General features: G+C 46.4%; 1 protein-coding gene across 1 annotated transcript in view; it reads left to right on the top strand.

Moving 5' to 3' along the window:
- LOC140392612 (uncharacterized) overlaps window positions 1–24,585 on the top strand; it is a 518,519-nt gene that overhangs the window by 192,135 nt on the left and 301,799 nt on the right. The window contains exon 5 of the mRNA XM_072478033.1: window positions 902–1,024. Within this exon, the coding sequence (XP_072334134.1) occupies window positions 902–1,024 (123 nt within the window). The remainder of the gene's footprint in view (window positions 1–901; window positions 1,025–24,585) is intronic.

Raw genomic sequence — 24,585 nt, 5'->3', positions numbered from 1 at the left:
GCAATTGGGTAGGCACAGGCTGGATCCAAGAGAGACAGAACACATGGCTGTGCTCTCTTTTATCCCCCTGGGATTTTGCGCTCTTTGGGGCAGTCTTTAACCTTGGACCCAATAGTACGATCACTCTCTTCGATTTCGGCTAATAAAGGGACAGGTGCCTTGGTAGCTGGGCGGGTCCTTAGCGGTCATTGACCTTGGCAGTTGTGCTTTCTGAGCAAGGGAGTGGCGCTGATCAGTCTGTGGCTGTACCGGTTGCTTGATTGGAATTCCATTGTCCTGGGAAAATGGGCCATTGAAATGTAAATGGGTGGGGGTTTCGGTCAGGTCTGGTTACCTGTGTTTTAGATACACATAGGCTGTGTATCTGTCCGAGTCCTGGGTTGGCCATAATTCCCATGGTCCTTTGCAGGTGGCCATCTTAGATGTTACATAACTGCCTGAGGAATTAAGCCAGTGACAATTTTCAGCACTAATCTCCGCCGTGTGTGTTGTATCTGAGACACGATCTAACCAAATTGCAACAGAGTCGAGCGTGTTCAGCCAAGTGTTCCCCGACACTCGTAGCGCTGGGAAACACCACGCTATCTAACGGGACTTTGCAGCAATCCGGGGCCACAGCGGGGAATGCCCCGCCAACGACACACTTAGTCCCGTTTCCTGCACTGAAACAGAACTCCTCAGTGCAGGAGGAGAACAATGGCGTCCCGATCACTCAACACCCCCCCCCCCCCATGCGACCACAGACCACCCCAAAGCCCCAACCCACATATAAGGGGATACTCAGCAGCCCCCCACCCACACCCCACATGGGGACCCAGGTCACTGGGTGGGATGCGCAGCAGACACATGCCTGAAAGAGCTCCTTTCTCTAAAGTTCATTGATTAAATCTTTGTTTCACAGATGTGAATGAATGTGGAAACGACAATGGTGGATGTGAAGGTCAATGCTGTAACACCATCGGCAACTTCTACTGCAAGTGTCAAGAGGGCTTGAAGCTGATGGCCGATGGGAAAACCTGCGAAGGTAGGGGGTGTGGCACAGCCGGCATTGGAACGTTTGAGTGATGTGATGGGAACTGTCTGAAACTTATTCTGAGACCAAACCTGGGATTTACTATTGTGTCTGAAATATATTTGTTGGGTCGCAAAATCACATCCTTCCCTTTGCGGGTCCGATTTCGCGACTGGGACTGTTTCAGGCTGATCAGAATTTTCACGGCAAATGTCATTGGTCAGTGTTACGGGATAGAGTTTGCAAGCACCTGCTCCCAGCGTGGGTGGGTGTGATGACTGAAATTGGCAATGGAGGTCAATGCACCTAAACTACACAACTATTAGTTGTTACATGAGAGAGAGAGAGGGAGAGAGAGAGGTGGGAACTGGAGATTAAAACATGGGGAAAGGTGGGTTTTGGAGATTAGAATGTCAGGGGGAGAGAGGGGTACTAGAGATTAGAATTTGAGGGGGAGAGATGGATGTTGGGGATTAAAAAGGGTGAGTGTCGTGGGTGTTGGGCTTATTAAACTAGAAGTCTTGCATTTGCGTTCCATGCCAATCTTTTTGACTGTAGTATTGGTGTGTAATATTTTATTGTAATACTGGCGTGTGATGTTTAACTGTAGTACGAGTGCGTAACGTTTGACTGGAGTATTGGTGTGTAATGTATGACTAGTATTGGTGTGCAAAGATTGAAGATAGCACCGGTATGTAACGTTTGACTGTAATATTGGTGTGTAATATTTGATTGTAGTGCTGATGTGTAATGTTTGACGATAGTACCAGTGTATAATAATTCACTGTAGTATCAGTGTGCAATGTTTGACTAGTATTGGTGTGTAATGTTTGACTGCAATACTGGTGTAATGATTAACTGTAGTACCAGTTTGTAATGTTTGACTGTAATATTGGTGTGTAATATTTGATTGTAATACTGATATGTAATGTTTGACGATAGTACCGGTGTATAATAATCTACTGTAGTATCAGTGTGCAACGATTGATTGTAGTATCAGTGTGCAACGTTTGACTAGTATTGGTGTGTAATGTTTGACTGCAATACTGGTGTGTCATGTTTGATTGTAATATTGGTACGTAAGATTTGATTGTAAGACTGATGTATGATTTTTGACAATAGTATTGGTGTGTGATGTTTGACTGTTCGGATGGCGTGTAATTATTGACTGTAGTATCAATATGTGATGTTTGATTGTAGTATCAGTCAAACATTACACACCGGTTTGACTATAATATTGGTGCGTAATTATTGAGTAGTATTGGTGTGTAATGTTTGACTGTAATATTGGCGTGTAAGGTTTGACTGTAGTATTGGCCTGTAATGTTTGACTGTAATATTGGTGTGTGATGCTTGACTGTAGTACCAGTGTGTAATGTTTGACTGTAATATTGGTATGTGATGATTGACTGTAGTACCGGTGTGTAATGTTTGAGTGTAGTACTGGTGTGTAATGTTTGACTGTAATATTGGTGTGTGATGTTTGACTGTAGTACCAGTGTGTAATGTTTGACTGTAATATTGGTGTGTGACGTGTTATGACTGGTCCCCCAGGTGAAGATCCCCAACTCCTGGATGGGGTATCACAAAATATTATTCCCCTGGTAAGGAGGGAAGAACTGGCTTCCTTTCTTTATTTAACCTCCTTGGATGGTCGCAACAAGATTAATTTTAAAAGGAACATTTCCCTTAAGGATAACTTTGCCCAGCTCAATATATTTATGTTTCAAAAGGTTCCAATTTAACCAAGTTTTCACGAGTTAAAGAAAGAGTGTGTTTATTAGCTACAAAATGTGAGAAATGAACAAACACATGCACATACATTCACACAGAGTAGAAATAAGAATTGAGACTAAAAGTAAGTTAAAAAATATACAAATCAGTCTTTGACTTGTCCGTGAGGAATAGATGATGGGACATTGCAGCCATTGTGGTTCGTGATTCTAGTAGTGTTGCCGTCAGCAGGTGGGTAGCCGGTTTTGAGATTCTAGTGTTCTATGGTGTAGCTGAGAAGCTGCTCTGTTTATTTTTCAGCTGTGGCTTTGCTGACTTGGCTTGCTTCAGCAATGAGAGAGAGAGTTACCTGCAAACGCTTTTGCAGGAGTCTGCTGCTTGCTGCTGTCTTCCCTCCTGTGTCACATACTCAACACTAGTCGACATTGACCAAGTTTTGCAGCTGGCTTTTATCCCAGTCTTTGTATATTCCTGTAAGGGGATAATCCACAAACCGGTCTGGGACATTGCTCACAGGATATCATTCCCGCTGAGATGATAATCAGCTCCCATTATCTCCACAGGATATGGCAGTCAGTTTTGCGCTTTAATGTGTCTTTGTTTGGAGACAGGGCGTGATTCCACTGTCTCTCTCTTCATATCACCCATCAGGAATTCAGAATTTACATCCTCAACCATCTTTGGCTTGTGTATCCATTAAAAAAAACACAGGTCGAATTGAAGTTCAGTATGTATGTAAGTCGGGTTTTCTCCTTCATCATGACAGATGTCTGACTGCAGTACGAATGTGTAATGATTGACTGTAGTGTTGTTGTTCAATGTTTGATTGTAATATTGGTGTAAATATTTCACTGTAGCATTGGTATGTAATGTTTGACACCTCTTATATAATTTGCAACTGTTCATGGCTTCCTCTCAGGACAAAGTATGTCATGGATCTGAATAGGCTGGGAAGGGAAGGATGCAGACTCTGTAAGTGCATACGGTTCTGGTTTTGGCAGGTGCCATGGTCAGCAGAGGCTTGGAGGGCCGAAGGGCCTGTTTCTGTGCTGTATTGTTCTTTGTTCTTGATCTAGGGAATGCCAGTGGAAGATTCCAAAAAGTCTGGACCAAGTTATTAATGTTTATGGAATTAATTAATAATACTTCATGACATTTCAATGGCAGCCTCTGACAGCATGCTCCATAACTGTTTGCTTCAGACATTTATACATACTCTTTAAATATTGGCAGTGATTTACGCTATTTTCCTCTGCATTTATTTATCTCTATATGCGGTCAATACATTTCCACACAGGTTTGGTCAGGAGTTCGTGCCAACATTTTTCTGAAGGAATAGATTTTAAAAATTCTATTCTTCTGTCCATTACTTGTAACATGCATTGTATTCACAAATAGTTGTCAGTCTTGCTAGCTCAGTCTTGTGATTGTTATCATGTTTTTAATGGGTTTTCAAGGTATATTTGTTGCCCGTATCCAATCGAAAACATTGCAAAGTTTCCTCTGTTTCGTCTTTTTACTCTTCTTTTATCCTTTTGTTGATAAGATTCTGGTTTGTCTTTTAGCTCTTGACTGTCTAGCTTCTATTGCCATCCTTCACTGCTCCGTGGGTCCATTTTTCTCTCATCCCTTTTGAAGATGAGAGTCCCGATTGTTTAATTGGTGAGAGATATTGCAATAACAAGTGCTTAATGCTGTTAATACTGCCGTTGGTGAGAGTTTGTTTTTACAATAGCAATTATTATCAAAAACACTGCAGGTTTATATTGCAACTGGGTGGTTCCTCACCTCAACCATAACTGACAGAAAGTAAAGGTTACAATCAGAATAAACATTTGAAACGCACTTTCAAACACCGATACACATGAATGGAGGCCAGTTTAATGAGTTAGGGTAGGGTGGCCAATGATTGTGGAGTGATAAACTCAAAATGAATCAGTTCGTTCAGGAGAAGAGGGGAGAAAACAAAAGGTTGATAAAAGTGAAGATCACACAGAGGGTTGTCAATAAAGATATGGGAGTCTGTATGAAAAACTCTTGCATTATTGATATGGATTAGTTAGAATTCCATTCTTGACCGGAATTTTCTTTTCTGGAGCCTCGGTGCTCCCGCCAGGGGAGAATCACTACTGGTCTCCGCTGGTGCAAGGAGCAGGACCCAGTATGTGGGTTTCTCTCCTTCACCAGGCTAATTTGTGCATGGGCGCCCCAATACCGATGTCCGGAGGCGGGCCACTTGGCTGCTTTCGATGTTGAGAGGACCTGTCAATCACAGGTATTTATAAACTTTGTGGTTAGCATCAAGCAGGGTAATTGAGATGCATTCAAGCTTGAAGGGAAAGATAGATAAATAATCCACCAAGCACCTGTCTCCTGATTAATAATTTTCTCAGCAGAAATGCAATTATCGTAGTTCCAAGTGCCCCCTAGTGGCCAAATATCGTTACCCAATTTATTGTTCAGCGCTGCAGATAATCTTCGTAAATTACGTTCGTGTGAAGGGTTTTCAGAGCACACGAAAAATAGAGGGGAATTGCCCCCGGTTTTGTCTAAACTCTGTCCCATAATGTCAATAAAATGTGCCCCTGGCAATCAAAAAAAATCCCTGGTACCAAATCAAATTGCAGGATCCCTGACTCAAACTGTATGAGAGGTTCCTGACCCAAACGTAAACCTGTAAAACAAGCAAGAGGTCCCTGACCTAAGGCTAACCACAATTGGGGTCCCTGACCCGGAGTACTCTACTAACAATTTATAAGTACAATTTAGATTCGAGCACCGTCACATGTTTAGTTACTTCCGTCAGGGATGAGGAGTCGAACCACTAATCCGAGAGAGAGAGAGAGAGAGACCAAGGTTAATCTTACCTTGTGCAGGTGTCTGTCTCTTTCCTCCGGGTCTGGCTCAATCATTTCTTCAGTCCCCCATGGAATTCACTCAGGATATTGGTAACTGCTCGCAGCGTCAAAATGTCAAAGTCAATATTTTCCCGTTTCTGTAGTTCAAAAATTCAACACAGTCGTGAAGACAGAATAACAAGCTTTATTGTCGAAAACAACTGCATGCAGTAATGGCTGAAACTTGAAGTCAGAGAGCAGTCAACAAAACTGCTCAGTCTTTCACAAGTTCCGCGCTTTCGCAGAGAATTAGTTCAATATTTATACATTATCTTTATCAAGATTATGTGACAACAGTATGGTCAGGAGTTTGATCTGAAATACAAACGGAAGCAAAGACCATATTTGGTCATATCACTCATACCATTATTTAGTCCTCGGAGGGAACATTCAAAGGTCAGAATAGACTTGTTTCTTCCTGAACTTATCTTTTCGTACCATATCACACCTCCCTCACTGACCCCCTCCTCCACCCCCATCAGACAACCCATCAGACCCAGTCATCAGACCCCCCCCAGAAGAGACTTGCATCAGTCATCCCTGCCGGAAACCGGAAGAGCATTCCAGGCAGTAGTGAACGATCACTGCATTTTCACTTAACCTTCCCTAACATCTGCTGCCTTGAACAAACATGTTTAAAGCAGCAGCTGTTACACGTGTCGGAGGTTTCCTTGAAAGCCAAGTACACTTGAAAGAGCTCCAAATCCCTTCACAACCTTTGAAATGCAAAACACCCATTCAATTTCACACAGCAACACATTTCACGAGCCAGTTGTGATATGGTACAAGTTAAGTAATGGCATGATGAGAAAACTGGTCAATGGGAAGACTGGTCAAAAGGTCTGATAGAATGTAAGAAAGGCTGAAACTACTCATTCCAGCTCACCAGGCCCAGGTAAAGAATGCTGCCCGAACCATTTTCAGACTAGTATGGCCGTAGGCCAACTCTGCATAACTTGAAGTCTGAAAATATCAGCGAAGGTCGAGCCATTCCAAAACACTGGACCTCGGCAACTCCTGATAAAACTAACTTGTCATAACCCAGGGCCGTAGGAATTTAAAACAAAGATAATTTCAGGAAGAAACAAGTCTATTCTGACCTTTGAATGTTCCCACCGAGGACTAAATAATGGTATGAGTGATATGACCAAACATGGTCTGGTCTTTGCTTCTATTTGTATTTCAGGTCAAACTCCTGACCATACTGTTGTCACATAATCTTGATAATGATAAGGTATAAATATTGAACTAATTCTCCGCGAATGCGTGGAACTTGTGAAAGACTGAGCAGTTTTGTTGACTGCTCTCTGACTTCAAGTTTCAGCCATTATTGCATGCAGTTGTTTTCGACAATAAAGCTTGTTATTCTGTCTTAACGAGTGCGTTGAATTTTTCTGCTACAGAAGCGGGAAAATATTGACTTTGACAGAGGGGGTCAGGTCACCTTTGTGCGTGCATGCCGTGTGGGGAGGGGGGTGACCCGTTCTGCCCGTGGTGGGGGGAGGATACTCCTACTTCGCAGTAGGGAGGGGGGCAGGATTTGTGTTGTGGGGGCGGGGGCCTTCCAATGGGGGTGACCTCAGTTAGGCACTGACCCCTTCGACCCACCTCGGGGCCCGTTGCGTCAGGGCAACGCTTGGTGGATTTTCCGCTGTAAGGGCTGGTGCATAATGGACGATTGGTGAATCGTGCTTCCAGCCCGTTAATTGTATCAAATTGATTGCAAATCACCCGTTTGTATCCTCCTGCCGGTGCTGGGTAGGTAGCACACTGAGGCCGCCAATGGGACATCAGATCATCGCAGTGGGTTTGGCGCCTGCTGTTGATCCCGCTTTTCTGGTGAACCACCATCCTCCGTCCAATCTGGAATTCCGATACTGGTGTTGGGCAAAGGAGAATCCACCCCGTGGCTCAGTGGGTCACTTTCATCTTGATCTTGGGTTCAAATCCCACTCTGTGAACTGAACACAAATTCTAGGCTTCAGTATAATACGGAGAGAGTGCTGCTCTGTCTTTTACATAAGATGTTAAACTGCTGCTGTTGATCGGCTGTTGTGGGGGAAAGTTGCATACGTCCGTTGTGGTCACCCTAACTTGAAGATGTACCTGTGCAAGAGACCCTAGCTGTTCAAGTGAAGACAAGCATTCAGCAGAGGGCAGTAGAGCAGAGAAGCTGATTGGCTATTGCGGGGGGAATTTCCATACGTCCGTTGTGGTCACCCTAACTTGAAGGTGGTTTGTGGTGGAGCTGTTGTCAAGTGACACTTAAACCCGAAACACTTCCTCAGTGTTTCCCTCCCTACCCCATCCTCTAACCAAAAAAAACCAATCGCTGTAAAGATCAAGAGGAAGGCTCGAGGTCAAATAGAAGCAGAAAGAAGTTAAACCGTGACATCACAGCCTGCAGGTAAGGGATTGGCTGGTGGCTGGTAAGTACTTTTTTTTCTTTTCTTTTCCCTCAGGTGTTATCGTGCAGGGCGCAGAGGTTGCTGAGAAGGGGAGTGAATAACAGGTAAGCTCTTTCTTTTTCTTTTTTTATCTAGAGGGGATGGCAGGGAAGGGAGTGCAATGTTCCTCCTGCAGAATGTTTGAGGTGAGGGACGCCGTCAGTGTCCCTGCTGATTTCATCTGTGGGAAGTGCACCCATCTCCAGCTCCTCAGAAACCGTGTTAGGGAGCTGGAGCTGGATGAACTTCGGATCATTCGGGAGGCAGAGGTGGTCAGAGATAGAAGCTTCAGGGATGTAGTTACTCCGAAGAATAAAGATAGAGGGGTGACGGTGAGAGGGTCTGGGAGGAAGCAGTCAGTACAGGGATCCCCTGTGATCGTTCCCCTTAGTAACAAGCATACCGCTTTGGATACTGTTGGGGGGGGTACTTACCAGGGGTAAGCCATGGGGTACAGGTCTCTGGCACAGAGTCTGTCGCTGTTGCTCAGAAGGGAAGGGGGAGAGGAGTAGAGCATTAGTCATTGGAGACTCCATAGTTAGGATAGGAGATTCTGTGGGAATGATAGAGGCTCGCGTTTGGTGTGTTGTCTCCCAGGTGCCAGGGTGCGTGATGTCTCAGATCGTGTTTTCGGGATCCTTAAGGGGGAGGGGGAGCAGCCCCAAGTCGTGGTCCACATAGGTACCAACGACATAGGTAGGAAAAGGGATAGGGATGTAAGGCAGGAATTCGGGGAGCTAGGGTGGAAACTTAGATCTAGGACAAACAGAGTTATTATCTCTGGGTTGTTACCCGTGCCACGTGCTAGCGAAACGAGGAATAGAGAGAGAGGAGTTGAACACGTGGCTACAGGGATGGTGCAGGAGGGAGGGTTTCAGATTTCTGGATAATTGGGGCTCATTCTGTGGTCGGTGGGACCTCTACAAACGGGATGGTCTACACCTGGACCAGAGGGGTACCAAGAGGGGGAAATTTGCTAATGCTCTTCGGGAGAGTTTAAACTAGTTCAGCAGGGGCTTGGGAACCTGAATTGTAGCTCCAGTACAGGCAGGCAGGAAGGTGGTTTAAAGTATGTCTTCTTCAATGCCAGGATCATCCGGAATAAGGTGGGTGAACTTGCAGCATGGATTGGTACCTGGGACTTCGATATTGTGGCCATTTCGGAGACATGGATAGAGCAGGGACAGGAATGGTTGTTGCAGGTGCCAGGGTTTAAATATTTCAGTAAGCTCAGGGAAGGTGGTAAAAGAGGGGGAGGGGTGGCATTGTTAGTCAAGGACAGTATTACGGTGGCAGAAAGGACGTTTGATGAGGACTCGTCGATTGAGGTAGTATGGGCTGAGGTTAGAAACAGGAAAGGAGAGGTCACCCTGTTAGGGGATTTCTATAGGCCTCTGAAAAGTTCCAGAGATAGAACATAGAACATAGAACAATACAGCGCAGTACAGGCCCTTCGGCCCACGATGTTGCACCGAAACAAAAGCCATCTAACCTACACTATGCCATTATCATCCATATGTTTATAGAACATAGATGTAGAGGAAAGGAATGCAAAGATGATTCTGGATAGGAGCGAAAGCAACAGGGTAGTTGTTATGGGGGACTTTAACTTTCCAAATATTGACTGGAAACTCTATAGTTCGAGTACATTAGATGGGTCCGTTTTTGTCCAATGTGTGCAGGAGAGTTTCCTGACACAGTATGTAGATAGGCCAACGAGAGGCGAGGCCGTATTGGATTTGGTTCTGGGTAATGAACCAGGACAGGTGTTAGATTTGGAGGTAGGTGAGCACTTTGGTGATAGTGACCACAATTCGATTACGTTTACTTTAGTGATGGAAAGAGATAGGTATATACCGCAGGACAAGAGTTATATCTGGGGGAAAGGCAATTATGATGCGATGAGGCAAGACTTAGGATGCATCAGATGGAGAGGAAAATTGCAGGGGATGGGCACAATGGAAATGTGGAGCTTGTTCAAGGAACAGCTACTGCATGGCCTTGATAAGTATGTACCTGTCAGGCAGGGAGGAAGTGGTCGAGCAAGGGAACCGTGGTTTACTAAGACAGTTGAAACACTTGTCAAGAGGAAGAAGGAGGCTTATGTAAAGATGAGACATGAAGGTTCAGTTAGGGCGCTCGAGAGTTACAAGTTAGCTAGGAAGGACCTAAAGAGAGAGCTAAGAAGAGCCAGGAGGGGACATGAGAAGTCTTTGGCAGGTAGGATCAAGGATAACCCTAAAGCTTTCTATAGATATGTCAGGAATAAAAGAATGACTAGGGTAAGAGTAGGGCCAGTAAAGGACGGTAGTGGGAAGTTGTGCTTGGAGTCCGAGGAGATAGGAGAGGTGCTAAATGAATATTGTTCGTCAGTATTCACACAGGAAAAAGACAATGTTGTCGAGGAGAATACTGAGATTCAGGCTACTAGACTAGAAGGGCTTGAGGTTCATAAGGAGGAGGTGTTAACAATTCTGGAAAGGGTGAAAATAGATAAGTCCCCTGGGCCGGATGGGATTTATCCTAGGATTCTCTGGGAAGCTAGGGAGGAGATTGCTGAGCCTTTGGCTTTGATCTTTAAGTCATCTTTGTCTACAGGAATAGCGCCAGAAGACTGGAGGATAGCAAATGTTGTCAAGAAGGGAGACAACCCCGGTAACTATAGACCAGTGAGCCTTACTTCTGTTGTGGGCAAAATCTTGGAAAGGTTTATAAGAGATAGGATGTATAATCATCTGGAAAGGAATAATTTGATTAGAGATAGTCAACACGGTTTTGTGAAGGGTAGGTCGTGCCTCACAAACCTTTTTGAGTTCTTTGAGAAGGTGACCAAACAGGTGGATGAGGGTAAAGCAGTTGATATGGTGTATATGGATTTCAGTAAAGCGTTTGATAAGGTTCCCCACGGTAGGCTACTGCAGAAAGTGCGGAGGCATGGGATTCAGGGTGATTTAGCAATTTGGATCAGAAATTGGCTAGCTGGAAGAAGACAAAGGGTGGTGGTTGATGGGAAATGTTCAGACTGGAGTTCAGTTACTAGTGGTGTACCACAAGGATCTGTTTTCGGGCCACAGCTGTTTAACATTTTTATAAATGACCTGGAGGAGGGCGTAGAAGGATGGGTGAGTAAATTTGCAAATGACACTAAAGTCGGTGGAGTTGTGGACAGTGCGGAAGGATGTTACAAGTTACAGCGGGACATAGATAAGCTGCAGAGCTGGGCTGAGAGGTGGCAAATGGAGTTTAATGCCGAAAAGTATGAGGTGATTCATTTTGGAAGGAATAACAGGAAGACAGTGTACTGGGCTAATGGTAAGATTCTTGGCAGTGTGGATGAACAGAGAGATCTCGGTGTCCATGTACATAGATCCCTGAAAGTTGCCACCCAGGTTGAGAGGGTTGTTAAGAAGGCGTACGGTGTGTTGGCTTTTATTGGTAGAGGGATTGAGTTTCGGAGCCATGAGGTCATGTACAAAACTCTGGTGCGGCCGCATTTGGAGTACTGCGTGCAATTCTGGTCGCCGCATTATAGGAAGGATGTGGAAGCATTGGAAAGGGTGCAGAGGAGATTTACCAGAATGTTGCCTGGTATGGAGGGAAGATCTTATGGGGAAAGGCTGAGGGACTTGAGGCTGTTTTTGTTAGAGAGAAGAAGGTTAAGAGGTGACTTAATTGAGGCATACAAGACGATCAGAGGATTGGATAGGGTGGACAGTGAGAGCCTTTTTCCTCGGATGGTGATGTCTAGCACGAGGGGACATAGCTTTAAATTGAGGGGAGATAGATATAGGACAGATGTCAGAGGTAGGTTCTTTACTCAGAGAGTAGTAAGGGCATGGAATGCCCTGTCTGCAACAGTAGTGGACTCGCCAACACTAAGGACATTCAAATGGCCATTGGATAGACATATGGACGATAAGGGAATAGTGTAGATGGACTTTAGAGTGGTTTCACAGGTCGGCGCAACATCAAGGGCCGAAAGGCCTGTACTGCGCTGTAATGTTCTATGTTCTATGTTCTATTTGTTATTCAGGTATCTATAAAAGATCCCTTGACACTATTTGAAGAAGAACAGGATTTATTTTAACCCATACTCCTTGCTCACACAACTCCAGTAAAAATAGATTGCCTGGCCATTTGTGCATCTCTTGAATGTGGGACTTTGCTGTGTGTAGATTTCCTGCACAGCATGGTTTTCCAAGCAGCAGTGATCCCTATGCTCCTTTATGTCTTGGAAACGTGGACAACCTACAGCAGTCACCTCAATGCCCTGGAGAAGCAGCACTCCAAGAGTGTTGAATTGCGGATAGCGATGAGGACTGTCTGAGGATACAGCAGGATTTAGATTGTCTGGAGACTTGGGCGGAGAGATGGCAGATGGAGTTTAATCCCGACAAATGTGAGGTAATGCATTTTGGAAGGGCTAATGCAGGTAGGGAATATACAGTGAATGGTAGAACCCTCAAGAGTATTGAAAGTCAAAGAGATCTAAGAGTACAGGTCCACAGGTCATTGAAAGGGGCAACACAGGTGGAGAAGGTAGTCAAGAAGGCATACGGCATGCTTGCCTTCATTGGCTGGGGCATTGAGTATAAGAATTGGCAAGTCATGTTGCAGCTGTATAGAACCTTAGTTAGGCCACACTTGGAGTATAGTGTTCAATTCTGGTCGCCACACTACCAGAAGGATGTGGAGGCTTTAGAAAGGGTGCAGAAGAGATTTACCAGAATGTTGCCTGGTATGGAGGGCATAAGCTATGAGGAGCGATTGAATAAACTCGGTTTGTTCTCACTGGAACGAAGGAGGTTGAGGGGCGACCTGATAGAGGTATACAAAATTATGAGGGGCATAGACAGAGTGGATAGTCAGAGGCTTTTCCCCAGGGTAGAGGGGTCAATTACTAGGGGGCATAGGTTTAAGGTGAGAGGGGCAAGGTTTAGAGTAGATGTATGAGGCAAGTTTTTTACGCAGAGGGTAGTGGGTGCCTGGAACTCACTACCGGAGGAGGTAGTGGAAGCAGGGACGATAGGGACATTTAAGGGGCATCTTGACAAATATATGAATAGGATGGGAATAGAAGGATACGGACCCAGGAAGTGTAGAAGATTGTAGTTTAGTCGGGCAGTATGGTCGGCACGGGCTTGGAGGGCCGAAGGGCCTGTTCCTGTGCTGTACATTTCTTTGTTCTTTGTTCTTTGTTTGTCTTTGCAATACCCTCCAGGTTTGGGTGGTGTGAAAGGTGGTCCAACAGGAGCATCCTCTCCCAAGGCAACATGCCCAGCACAGAGAGGCTAATCACTCAAAACCAGCTCTGCCGGTGGAACAGGTCACTCTTATACCTGACGCCAGGCTCCTGAAGCAACTGCTCGCCTTGGAACTCAACCCCCAGCAGGATGCAGGAAGCAATGTCCTCAAAGCAACCGTGAAGGGAGATCAAACAAACCTGCCAAACCATGGGTGTCACTGGCCTAAGACTGATTGAAATAGAGAGGGTTTATTTGGGAAGGCATTGAACGCATTGAGAAACTTCATCAAGAACACGCAGAGGAAAGGTCGAGGTGATTGATGGAAAGAGTGCAAAAACCTCCAAACAACTCAATTACCGACCCTCCAAGAACCACCTATCCCCATGTGGCCGCCTACAGGTCGTTCATTGGAATTATCCGCCATCTCAGAACCAATCAATTTGGAGTGGAAGCAGGTCATCCTCAATTTTGAGGGACTACCATAGAAGAAGGAAGAAGATTGTTCTTCAAAAGCATTGTGTTGGCCATAAAGCATTTAGAGATGTTTTACTATGTGAAAGGCACTATAAAATGGAGGTTGTTGATGTCCTGAAGACATAATAAGATAGCAAATACAAGTGTGCTGTTTCTTGCTTGGAGGTATTAAAGCATCATCGATGTTAACTACCTCATGATAGCAAGAGTAGGCGTTAAAAATTAAACATTGTGAAACACCACCCCAGGCTGCCATGTTCTGCCATTCGTACATGGTAAATGTGTCTCGCTCTTCATAAGCAGCAAACTGTGTCATGACGTTTAACCCAGGCTCCCACAGTGCAGTCAGAAGCCTGATTTAAATTTAACACTGACCGGCCAGGTTTTCCAGGGCTTGGGAAGCCTGGCAATTTGGGGATAAGTGGTTTTTACAGCACTGCTGGTGAAACTGGAGGCACAGGAGCTCTCCTTCTGGCTCTTAGTATTAATAAAGCAGAGAGGTTACACTGAAGACAGCAGGAGCAGTATGAAAGACCCCTTCCACTACGACGTATTCTTGAGTGCAATGCATAAACCAGAGAGGGGTTAAAAAATGTTCACTAGATATGTGGGTCTGAAGTAAGGTCTTGCACGGACATGGATTCTCAAAATTTAAGCGAACAGAAATATTTGGCACAAAGGGTGAAACTGAATTTATTGGAGGCAGATTGAGCTCTGGAAAGATGTGGGAGTTCCAGTTGAAAACAGAGGATGTAGCAAGGCCAAGAATGTTAGGCCAAGCTAGATTTAGAAGAGCATTCAGTGAGAATGACATTTAACTGGGTAACTTGCTTCTTATAATAATGATTGTTTATTGCTGTGGCATTCATTATTAAAAGGCAAATAAAAATCCACCTAGTTGTAGCATACTGTAATGATATAAAAGGTTATGAATAAAATGTAATTAAGTTGGCAGTTATCTCGTAGGTAATTACTTGCAGTTTCTGGTATTTATTGTAATACAGAGGCTCCTATTTAAAGATTGAAAACAGCGCCTGTGTGTGTGTTTTGAGTTGTGTGTGTGTCTCTAAGGGACCTGTGCAGTATAACTGCCATAATCTGTCAGGGTATTTAAAATGGTGGCTGTGTTCCCATGGTAACCAATCATAGAAGCCTGCAAACTGCGGTCCTAAGGTTGCATGTAGGCCTTGAACTCTGGTATTCCTGCTCTCTGATGCAAGCAGTTTTGTTGTGTTTATGTTTGCTTTGTCCATTTTGAATTCTGTGGGTGTGGAGTTTTTTGGTGTTTCTTTGATGTTTATGATGTGGAGATGCCGGCGTTGGACTGGGGTGAGCACAGTACGAAGTCTTACAACACCAGGTTAAAGTCCAACAGGTTTGTTTCGATGTCACTAGCTTTCGGAGCGCTGCTCCTTCCTCAGGTGAATGAAGAGGTCTGTTCCAGAAACACATATATAGATAAATTCAAAGATGCCAAACAATGCTTGGAATGCGACCATTAGCAGGTGATTAAATCTTTACAGATCCAGAGATGGGGTAACCCCAGGTTAAAGAGGTGTGAATTGTACCAAGCCAGGACAGTTGGTAGGATTTCGCAGGCCAGATGGTGGGGGATGAATGTAATGCGACATGAATCCCAGGTCCCGGTTGAGGCCGCACTCATGTGTGCGGAACTTGGCTATAAGTTTCTGCTCGGCGATTCTGCATTGTCGCGGGTCCTGAAGGCCGCCTTGGAGAACGCTTACCCGGAGATCAGAGGCTGAATGCCCTTGACTGCTGAAGTGTTCCCCGACTGGAAGGGAACATTCCTGCCTGGTGATTGTTGCGCGATGTCCGTTCATTCGTTGTCGCAGCGTCTGCATGGTCTCGCCAATGTACCATGCTTCGGGACATCCTTTCCTGCAGCGTATGAGGTAGACAACGTTGGCCGAGTCGCACGAGTATGTACCGCGTACCTGGTGGGTGGTGTTCTCACGTGTAATAGTGATATCCATGTCGATGATCTGGCACGTCTTGCAGAGATTGCCATGACAGGGTTGTGTGGTGTCGAGGTCACTGTTCTGAAGACTGGGTAGTTTGCTGCAAACAATGGTTCGTTTGAGGTTGCGCGGTTGTTTGAAGGCAAGTAGTGGGGGTGTGGGGATGACCTTGGCAAGATGTTCATCGTCATCAATGACGTGTTGAAGGCTGTGAAGAAGATGACGTAGTTTCTCCGCTCCGGGGAAGTACTGGACGACGAAGGGTATTCTGTCGGATGTGTCCCATGTTTGTCTTCTGAGGAGGTCGGTCCGGTTTTTCGCTGTGGCGCGTTGGAACTGTCGATCGATGAGTCGAGTGCCATATCCCGTTCGTACGAGGGCATCTTTCAACGTCTGTAGATGTCTGTTACGCTCCTCCTCGTCTGAGCAGATCCTGTGTATACGGAGCGCTTGTCCATAGGGGATGGCTTCTTTAATGTGTTTAGGGTGGAAGCTGGAGAAGTGGAGCATCATGAGGTTATCCGTGGGTTTGCGGTAAAAGGAAGTATACACAGGATCTGCTCAGACGAGGAGGAGCGCAACAGACATCTAAAAGTGTGGTCTTTCTGCACTCCTTTGTACCTGTGTGCCCTCATTTGTGGATGTGTTTTGGGAGAGAATACAGGTATTTGGCCATAGTGTTCTTCACTCTATCACTCATGAGTGACCAGAGGGAGATTCTTGGAGTTTTAAAAGAAGGCATTTATTTCAAGCAATAGGATGGGAGCAATCACCCACCATGTGATCTGCCAGCTCATGAAATACAGTGGCAATCATACCTTTAGCTTATCTTACAAATAATTAACATATATCAAACAACAGATTACATTTGTTTAAAAATTATCTACATCCATTTACAACTAATAATTAGGATCACATACGAGTATAATTAACCAAGCATAATTTGCGTACGTCTACTTAATTATAATATCACCAAGCACATATTTTTCTCTATTTATCTAATAACTTCCAGACATGAGTAAGATAGATCAAACTCCCTTCCCATTGTTCCTTGTTGAGTGGACACACATGAGTTGTAGCTGTTTAACGTTCAATAGCTTCTGTGTGTGAGCTGTGTAACTATAGCCTCCGTATGATTAATATAGCAATGGTCCTTGAATAGTATCTGTAGACAGTCTGAGCTAAAGCAACAGGTTTCTTTTTTTAATTTCCCAATTAAGGGGCAATTTAGCGTGGCCAATCCACCTACCTTGCACATCTTTGTGTTGTGGGGGTCAGACTGACGCAGACACGGGGAGAACGGCAACAAGTTTCTCATCATTGGTTTTCTGTCTTTGAGAATTTAGCAGCGAGCTGCTTGTGTGATTTTTAGCTTGTATAATTTCTAACCCTTTCAGGATGTGAAAGATCTAATGGCACTATTTAAAAAGAAAAGTGGGGGAGTTCTTCCAGGTGTCCTGACCAATATTTACCCCTCACCAAAAATCAATTCAAACATAAATAATTTGGGCATGATTCTCCCGAAAGGGAACAAAGTCCCCGAGCGAGCACGTTTAGTCCCGTGTTTCCCAGCGCTCGCAGTGCTGAAAAACACATGGCCATTCAACGCAATTCATGTTAAATAAGGGGCGGGAACAGGGAACGCACGACCGAGGCCACACATAGCCCGTTTTGTACAGTGGGGAGCTCCGGTCGGAGAATCCAGCCCAGCTGTATCTGTGACTTACACTCTCTCCAGTTCTAGGATTTTTGTTAGATAAGGGGCAAGATTCTCCGAACCCCCGCCTGGTCGGAGAATCGCCGGGGGCTGGCGTGAATTCCGCCTCCGCCGGTTGCCGAATTCTCCACCACCGGATATTCGGCAGGGGCGGGAATCGCACCGCGCCGGTTGGCCCCCCCCCCCCCCCCCCCCCCCGCGATTCTCCGGCCCGGATGAGTCGAAGTCCCGCCGCTAAAATGCCTGTCCCGTCGGCGTAGATTAAACCACCTACCTTACCGGCGGGACAAGGCGGCGCGGGAGGGCTCCGGGGTCCTTGGGGGGGCACGGGATGATCTGGCCCCGGGGGGTGCCCCCACGGTGGCCTGGCCCGCGATCGGAGCCCACCGATCCGCGGGCGGGCCTGTGCCGTGGGGGCACTCTTTCCCTTCCGCCTTCGCCACAGTCTCCACCATGCCGAAGGCGGAAGAGACTCCCTCCACTGCGCATGCGCGGGAATGTCGTCAGCGGCCGCTGACGCTCCCGCGCATGCGCCGCCCGGAGATGTCATTTCCGCGCCAGCTGGCGGGGCACCAAAGGCCTTTTCCGCCAGCTGGCGGGGCGGAAATTCGTCCGGCGCGGGCCTAGCCCCTTATGGTTGGGGCTCGGCCCCCAAAGATGCGGAGCATTCTGCACCTTTGGGGCGGCGCGATGCCCGACTGATTTGCGCCGTTTTGGGCGCCAGTCGGCAGACATCGCGCCGTTTCCGGAGAATTTCGCCCAAGGTATCAAACGATATGAAGCCAAGACGAATAAATAGGTTGAAGCACTAATCACGTGGCACACAGGTGCGAGGGGCTTAATACCCAGGTTTGAGAACATTATTTTATGAGAGCATAACCTGGCTGTATTTCCTTGAGTTCAGGATCTTAAGGGATGATCGAATTTAGTGTTTAAAATGTTAAAAGGATTTGATAGGGTAAGAAGAGAAAAGCTAATGGGGGAGTAAGGGATGAGGGGGACATGAGCCTAAAATTAGATCCAGGATATTTAGGAGGGAAATTAGGAAGCACTTTTTCACATGATAGGGAGTAGAAATCTGGGATTCTCTGCCCAGAAATCTGTGGATATTGGAACACAATTGTTCAAAGCCAAGATAGACCCATCTTAGGTAAGAGTATCAGGGGATAAGAAGCAAAGACTGGTAAATGGAAAAGGCAGATTTCCATATTCTAATCAAATGGCAGAGCAAGTTGAAGGAACTGAATGGCCTCGTCCTGTCCCTCTGTTGAAATCCGAGGGGATTTGACACCACTTCATTCAATGACTTGGAATGAGGGCATCTTTAGATAAGCTGAAAATCCGACAAGTCCTGAGATAAGTAACTTACTCGCCAGGCGGGCTTCCTATGCCTCTTGCAGTGCAATGCTTCAATGAAATATAGCTCGTTGTGAAACATTAATGATTTTGTAGCAAAGCGTACATAAGAGGGAAATGTAAAGAGATTTTAATCTCTTGAATTCCTCTGAAATATGTAAGGGAACAAAACACAAATGGCTGCACTGGGCCCTGAATAAACACAGAGCCTGAAGAAAGTAGTCCCTACTGTACAGAGATCAAGACTTGCTGTGGGATTTAGTGGGTAATCTGCACTGATGTATGGGAGCCAGGAGACTCAGATTAATTTCATGATGGTTTGATTAACAAGGTAAAATAAGTCGCTGGCAAGGAGCCGGGAAATGTAAGACAATGAAATGTGTGGGCTTTTTCCTCCTCACACTGCAATTGCCTTTTATGAATTTAGCGAGTGTCAGTCTAGTGTTATCTAATAATTTTGCTTCACTGGACCAAAGATTAAACACACAACGTTCCCATTGTACGAGTGGCTCGCTAACTGGCCCAGTCAAGAGATCACCCTGAAGAAATGTCAGTCTGCCCTCTTGTCAAAATAACTTTGTGCACGTGTTGACTGTTGGGTTTGTGCCCTGTTTGTACCACACAGGTTGGGCTATTATTCCCAGCAGACTATTTTTCAAATTAAGACTCATTCATGGCCCCTAGATTGTATAATGCATGATATAACCCGCATGTGACACAATAAAAGTACTGTTTTAATACTTCACTCTCAGTAGAATCAACGTAATGAAGGCATATGCTCCAATCCCCCTCCATCCTTAACCTCTGTCCGTTTCTTTCCATTTCACTCTCTACCTCAGTTATTTGTTCTGTTTGCCTGCGTGCTTTCTGTTTCTTTCCCTTGGTTGAACCTTTTCCTTTCTCTGTGTCTGATTGCTCAATCTGTCTCCTGTACTCTGTTTCTCTGAGGTGTTGGTCTTTATGCAATGGGTATAGAAGACAATGGCGTAGTGGGAATGTAACCCAGAGGCCCAAGCCAATGCCCATGGGACATGGGTTCAAATCCTATCATATTAAATACTATTTGAAATATTTTAATTCAATTTTCATTGTACAATTTAAATTCCAATTTGTGCCATACTGCGATAGCCATAAAAAAAATCTACAGCCATTACCCAGTTTGAGGTAAATGTGAAAATTGCCGAGTAAGTCAAACTGTTATAAAAAATTAGAAAGGGATTAAATGGATAGACCAGCTGACATTGAATTAGGCGCTGGAAACAAAAATGGTACACCACTCCCTGCCAATGCTGCCAAGTTTTCCTTACTATCATCTGGGGACTTGTGCCAAAATGCCCCAGACACCACCATCACCATCCCTGGGTCTGTCCTGTACCACCGGTAAAGGTGGCTGCACAGTGTTATGCATTCTGGAGGAAATTATTCTGGGAGTCCTTAACATTGTTTCTGGGCCCTATGATGTCTAATGGCATCAAGTCAGGTCAAGCATGGGCAAGGAAACCTCTTAGTCATTACCACCTACTGCCAGATCTAGCATTGGAGGTGGAGATCAGTGCCAAAGTCCTGCAGAAGAGGACAGCCTTCCAGTGTTGCAAGAGGGCCGCACGGTAGCACAGTGGTTAGCACAGTTGCTTCACAGCTCAAGTGTCCCAGGTTCAATTCCTGGCTTGGGTCACTGTCTGTGCGGAGTCTGCACATTCTCCTCATGTCTGCGTGGGTTTCCTCCGGGTGCTCCGGTTTCCTCCCACAGTCCAAAGATGTGCAGATTAGGTGGATTGGCCATGCTAAATTGTCCTTAGTGTCCCAAAGGTTAGGTGGGGGTTACTGGGTTATGGGGATAGGGTGGAGGTGAGGGTTTGGGTAGGGTGCTCTTTCCAAGGGCCGGTGCAGACCCAATGGGCTGAATGTCCTCCTTTTGCACTGTAAATTCTATGATTTTATGAATGATCAGCTCTGTTCTGCCAGGGTAAGTCACTCTTTACATCACTCACAAACTTATAGACCTATCACATATCTACAGGGATTGTCATACAATTTCATGTCAGCTCAAGGAACACCATCGCTAACTCTCCCACACACATCTTCATTTCACTTATGAGTGGTGCCCTCATCACCTCCCTGGTTCTACTCACCATCCACACATGCCAGGCATCCTTTCCATCTGCTCTTGCATGCCTCCTACTTACACGCTCTCCATCTGTCTATGAGTCATGTCTCCTGCTTCTCAGGCGCCTGCCATGCATTAATGACCTATTTTCTTTCACGGACACATCTGCTAAGCAGCTGAGGAGGTCCACGAGCCAGGTCCTCGACTCCAGCCTCGATAGCAGCATGGACCCATGCATTCACAGACCCCGAAATAGAAGAATCATCACAGCGCTCACCCACATCCTCCACCAGCGCAGAGACACTCACCTCAATGGGACTTAGTTCTCGAGTAGCCTCGGGGTCACAATCTGTTGAGCACATCACACTGTCTGACCCACAGCAGGTGGAGGCAGGGGCATGCAAGGGTGTCGGCACTCAGGTGATTGCAGGAGGCCAGAAATCTGCCGAGTCCAGTAAGACCATGAGCCTCTGGGCTCGGTCATGCCTCAGTTGCTGAAGCTACAAAGGCAATTAGGGAAAGTCAGGAAGGGATGTCTGCTGCGCTCCTCAGTTTGCGAGGCTCATGGAGGAATCCATCCGCCTTCGGACTGAGGTGATTGTGCCAACAGGCCAATGCACTGAAGTGAATAGCGGTAGAGTGCTGGCCTTCATAGAGACCTTGGTTCAAGACTTCTGTCCTGCACCGCTGCAGGAGCTGCACTCCATAGCAGAGGCATTTGTTGTCCTCCATCAGTGTCAATGCTGGAGAGGGAGCGGGGCTTCTCGAGCTCACTCCAGCTACCCCTCCCTGTCAAGGAGGCAGCCGGGTGCCCTTGGATACCCACAAGGAGGAAGATCAGTCGGTGCACAGCCTGGGGCCACCCACTCAGGTGATTCGGGGAATGTCCCACCCATCCGAATCCTGTGACTGCTTCAGCTCCAGCTCCGAGGAGGGTGCCACACAGCAGGAACCCGAAATCAGGCTGCTGCCCCCCCCAACTCAGCCCTCTAGCGGGCGCCTGCCAAGGTCATCACAAACACAGGGCGTAGCAATCTATAGGCTGCCTCCACCTTAACTGTGCATGTTAAGGACAAAGACCCAGCGGCAGGATATGGAAGGTTAAAAAATTGTAGTTACACAGCATGGTCATGGGTATTAATCACTTCTACATAATGTTCACTTCTGCAAATAAACACCCACTAATTTCATCTTGTCTACGACTCCTTGTTGTGATGAGCTGTGGCCCTGTCGGCCTGAAATGAATATTGATCCTTGAACATGATAAAAGCAAGGTTCTCAGTCCAGGGCTTCCTCCATGGCTTTGTTCAACCTTCCCAGCACGTTGATGATGTTCCTTCACAATGACTGAAAACTTCAGTCATTCCTGTATTTCGATGGGAAATATAGGACAGCATTCTCCGTTTGGGAGACTGTTCCCCCACCGGAGGGGAATTGCAACCGATTTACAATCCCCCTGGGAGCGCAAATCAGGAAGCAATTCCGTAGCTCTTGCCATGCAAATTCATGCAGGGCGAGGAATACAAGGGATAACTGAAGGAATTGGGCCGCTATTATGAGCGGGCGGCCCGATAGCGAAATCACACAGCTGGCCAACACTCACCCCGCACCGCACTTAGTGCTTAGAATGCACTTACCGCTCTTTGATGTGGTCCATGTTTGTAAACATTGTGATTTCACCACTTCGAGTCACTGATCCATAATGGGAAGATGGATGAATCAAGGCTGCAGATGGTTTGTAGAAGCTGTCAATTACAGACCCCTCCTAGAAAGATATGAATGGTTTGCAGCTGATGGATCTGAGGGACATAGACACAGATCACAGCTGTTCTCCTTCCAGGAATGGACATGTGGAGCTTCAATGTAAGTACTGCCCTTGTCTGGACTGCTCTCTCGCTTCCAGACAAGGATCTCTTTTCGGCGGGTGGGGTCTATGTGGGCGTCTCTGCGGAGAGTCCCTCTTGTCAGAGGGTCTCTGTGGGGGTCCCTTCAGTGAAGGGGTCCCAAGGGAGGGTGGGGGGGTCTCTCTATAGCATGTATCCCGGGAGGGGGGTCTCCCTATTACAGGGGTCCCTGGGGTGGGTCTCCTGAATACAGAGGTTCCTGGGGGAGGGGGTGTTGGGGTGGGGGTGGGGGTCTTCTGGTAGAGGAGGGGTGGGCAGGTAGTGTACTATGTGTGGCGAGAGTGGCCTTGTATGTACTTTGAGGTCAATGTCCTTGAGGACTTACCCCCTTGGCCCACCACGTCAGGCTCACGTTTGCTGAGACCATCTGTAATCCCCATCCTCCTGATTCCCGGAAAAACTGTGGAAAACCAGAGATCTGCACAAATCCCAGTGCTTTTCCTTCTTGGCTTGAAGTGCACAAAATAGTGTGGCCTTGTGAAGATTGCATCTCTGACCTCCTGGATGCACTTGTGTGCGGAGGCTTGCAAAAGTCCGCAGAGGTCACCCGCGGAGCCCTGGAAGGAGCCACTGCATGATGGGGAAATTGAGCATGGCAGTCACTTTCAGCGACACTGACAGTGGATGCCCTCTAAGTCCCCGTGGTGCCAGTTCCTGCAGCAGGTGGCAGATGCGACCAGCCAGTTCCCTGGACAGGCATAGTCTTCAGGGACAATGGTTCTTGGACATCTGCAGATATGACAAGCACTGTCTGTAGACTCTGGGTCAAGGTGACCACGAGCGGTGGATCTCTGGCGTTCATCCACTGCATATAGAGCAGGCTTTGCAGCCCCTTCCTTTTGAAGGTTTTGCTCCTGCCTTTGGTGAGCCAAGCGGTGCCATTGATATCTTCCCCTTCTACCTGTCTCCTGCCTATAAGCGAGAAGGCAGACCGTGAGATCACTAGGCTCCATTTTCCTGATGACCTCCTCAATGCAGGGAGAGAGACTTGATGTTTAACAGTTGGCTGCTAAGGACCACTCTTTGTCCATTCATCATCTGAAGCTGCTTCGCATACAGATTGATTTATGTTCTGGTCACAACATGGACGCCCAATCTTTAGTTTGCACTCTGGTTAGCACAGCTGCCTCACAGCGCCAGAGACCCGGGTTTGATTCCGACCTCGGGTGTCTGTCTGTGCGGAGTCTGCACTTTCTCCCCGTGTCTGCGTGGGTTTCCTCCGGATGCTCTGGTTTCCTCCCACAGTCCAAGGCTATGCACGTTAGGTAGGTTGGATATACTAAAATTGCCACTAGGTGGCGTTACGGGGATAGGAGGGGGGATTGGGTCTAGTTTATGGTGCTGTTTTAGAGGGCCGGTGCACACTCAATGGGCTGAATGGCCATCTTCTGTACTGTAGCGATTCTATGATACTAAAGAGTAGAAATTGTAAAATACATGCATGTACATTCATATGGATTAGAAGTAAGAATTGAGTCCAACAATGAATTAAGAAAAATATGAAGTTACATGGATCAGTCTTTGAGTTGCGAAGAGTAAATGATGATGTGTTGCGGCCGATACAGGTTGATTCCAGCAGTTGATTCTTCGGTTCAGGTGATCTGGAGTTCGGTAGAGAGATTTCAGTTCTTTTTCCAGCTGTGATTCTTCTGCTGGCTGATTGACTTTCACAGTCAGAGAGAGAGTTTAGATGTTCCTACAAAAGCTGCCTA

This window comes from Scyliorhinus torazame, chromosome 16 (assembly GCF_047496885.1).
Source record: "Scyliorhinus torazame isolate Kashiwa2021f chromosome 16, sScyTor2.1, whole genome shotgun sequence".
NCBI lineage: Eukaryota > Metazoa > Chordata > Chondrichthyes > Carcharhiniformes > Scyliorhinidae > Scyliorhinus > Scyliorhinus torazame.
This window is presented reverse-complemented; position numbering and strand designations above follow the sequence as displayed.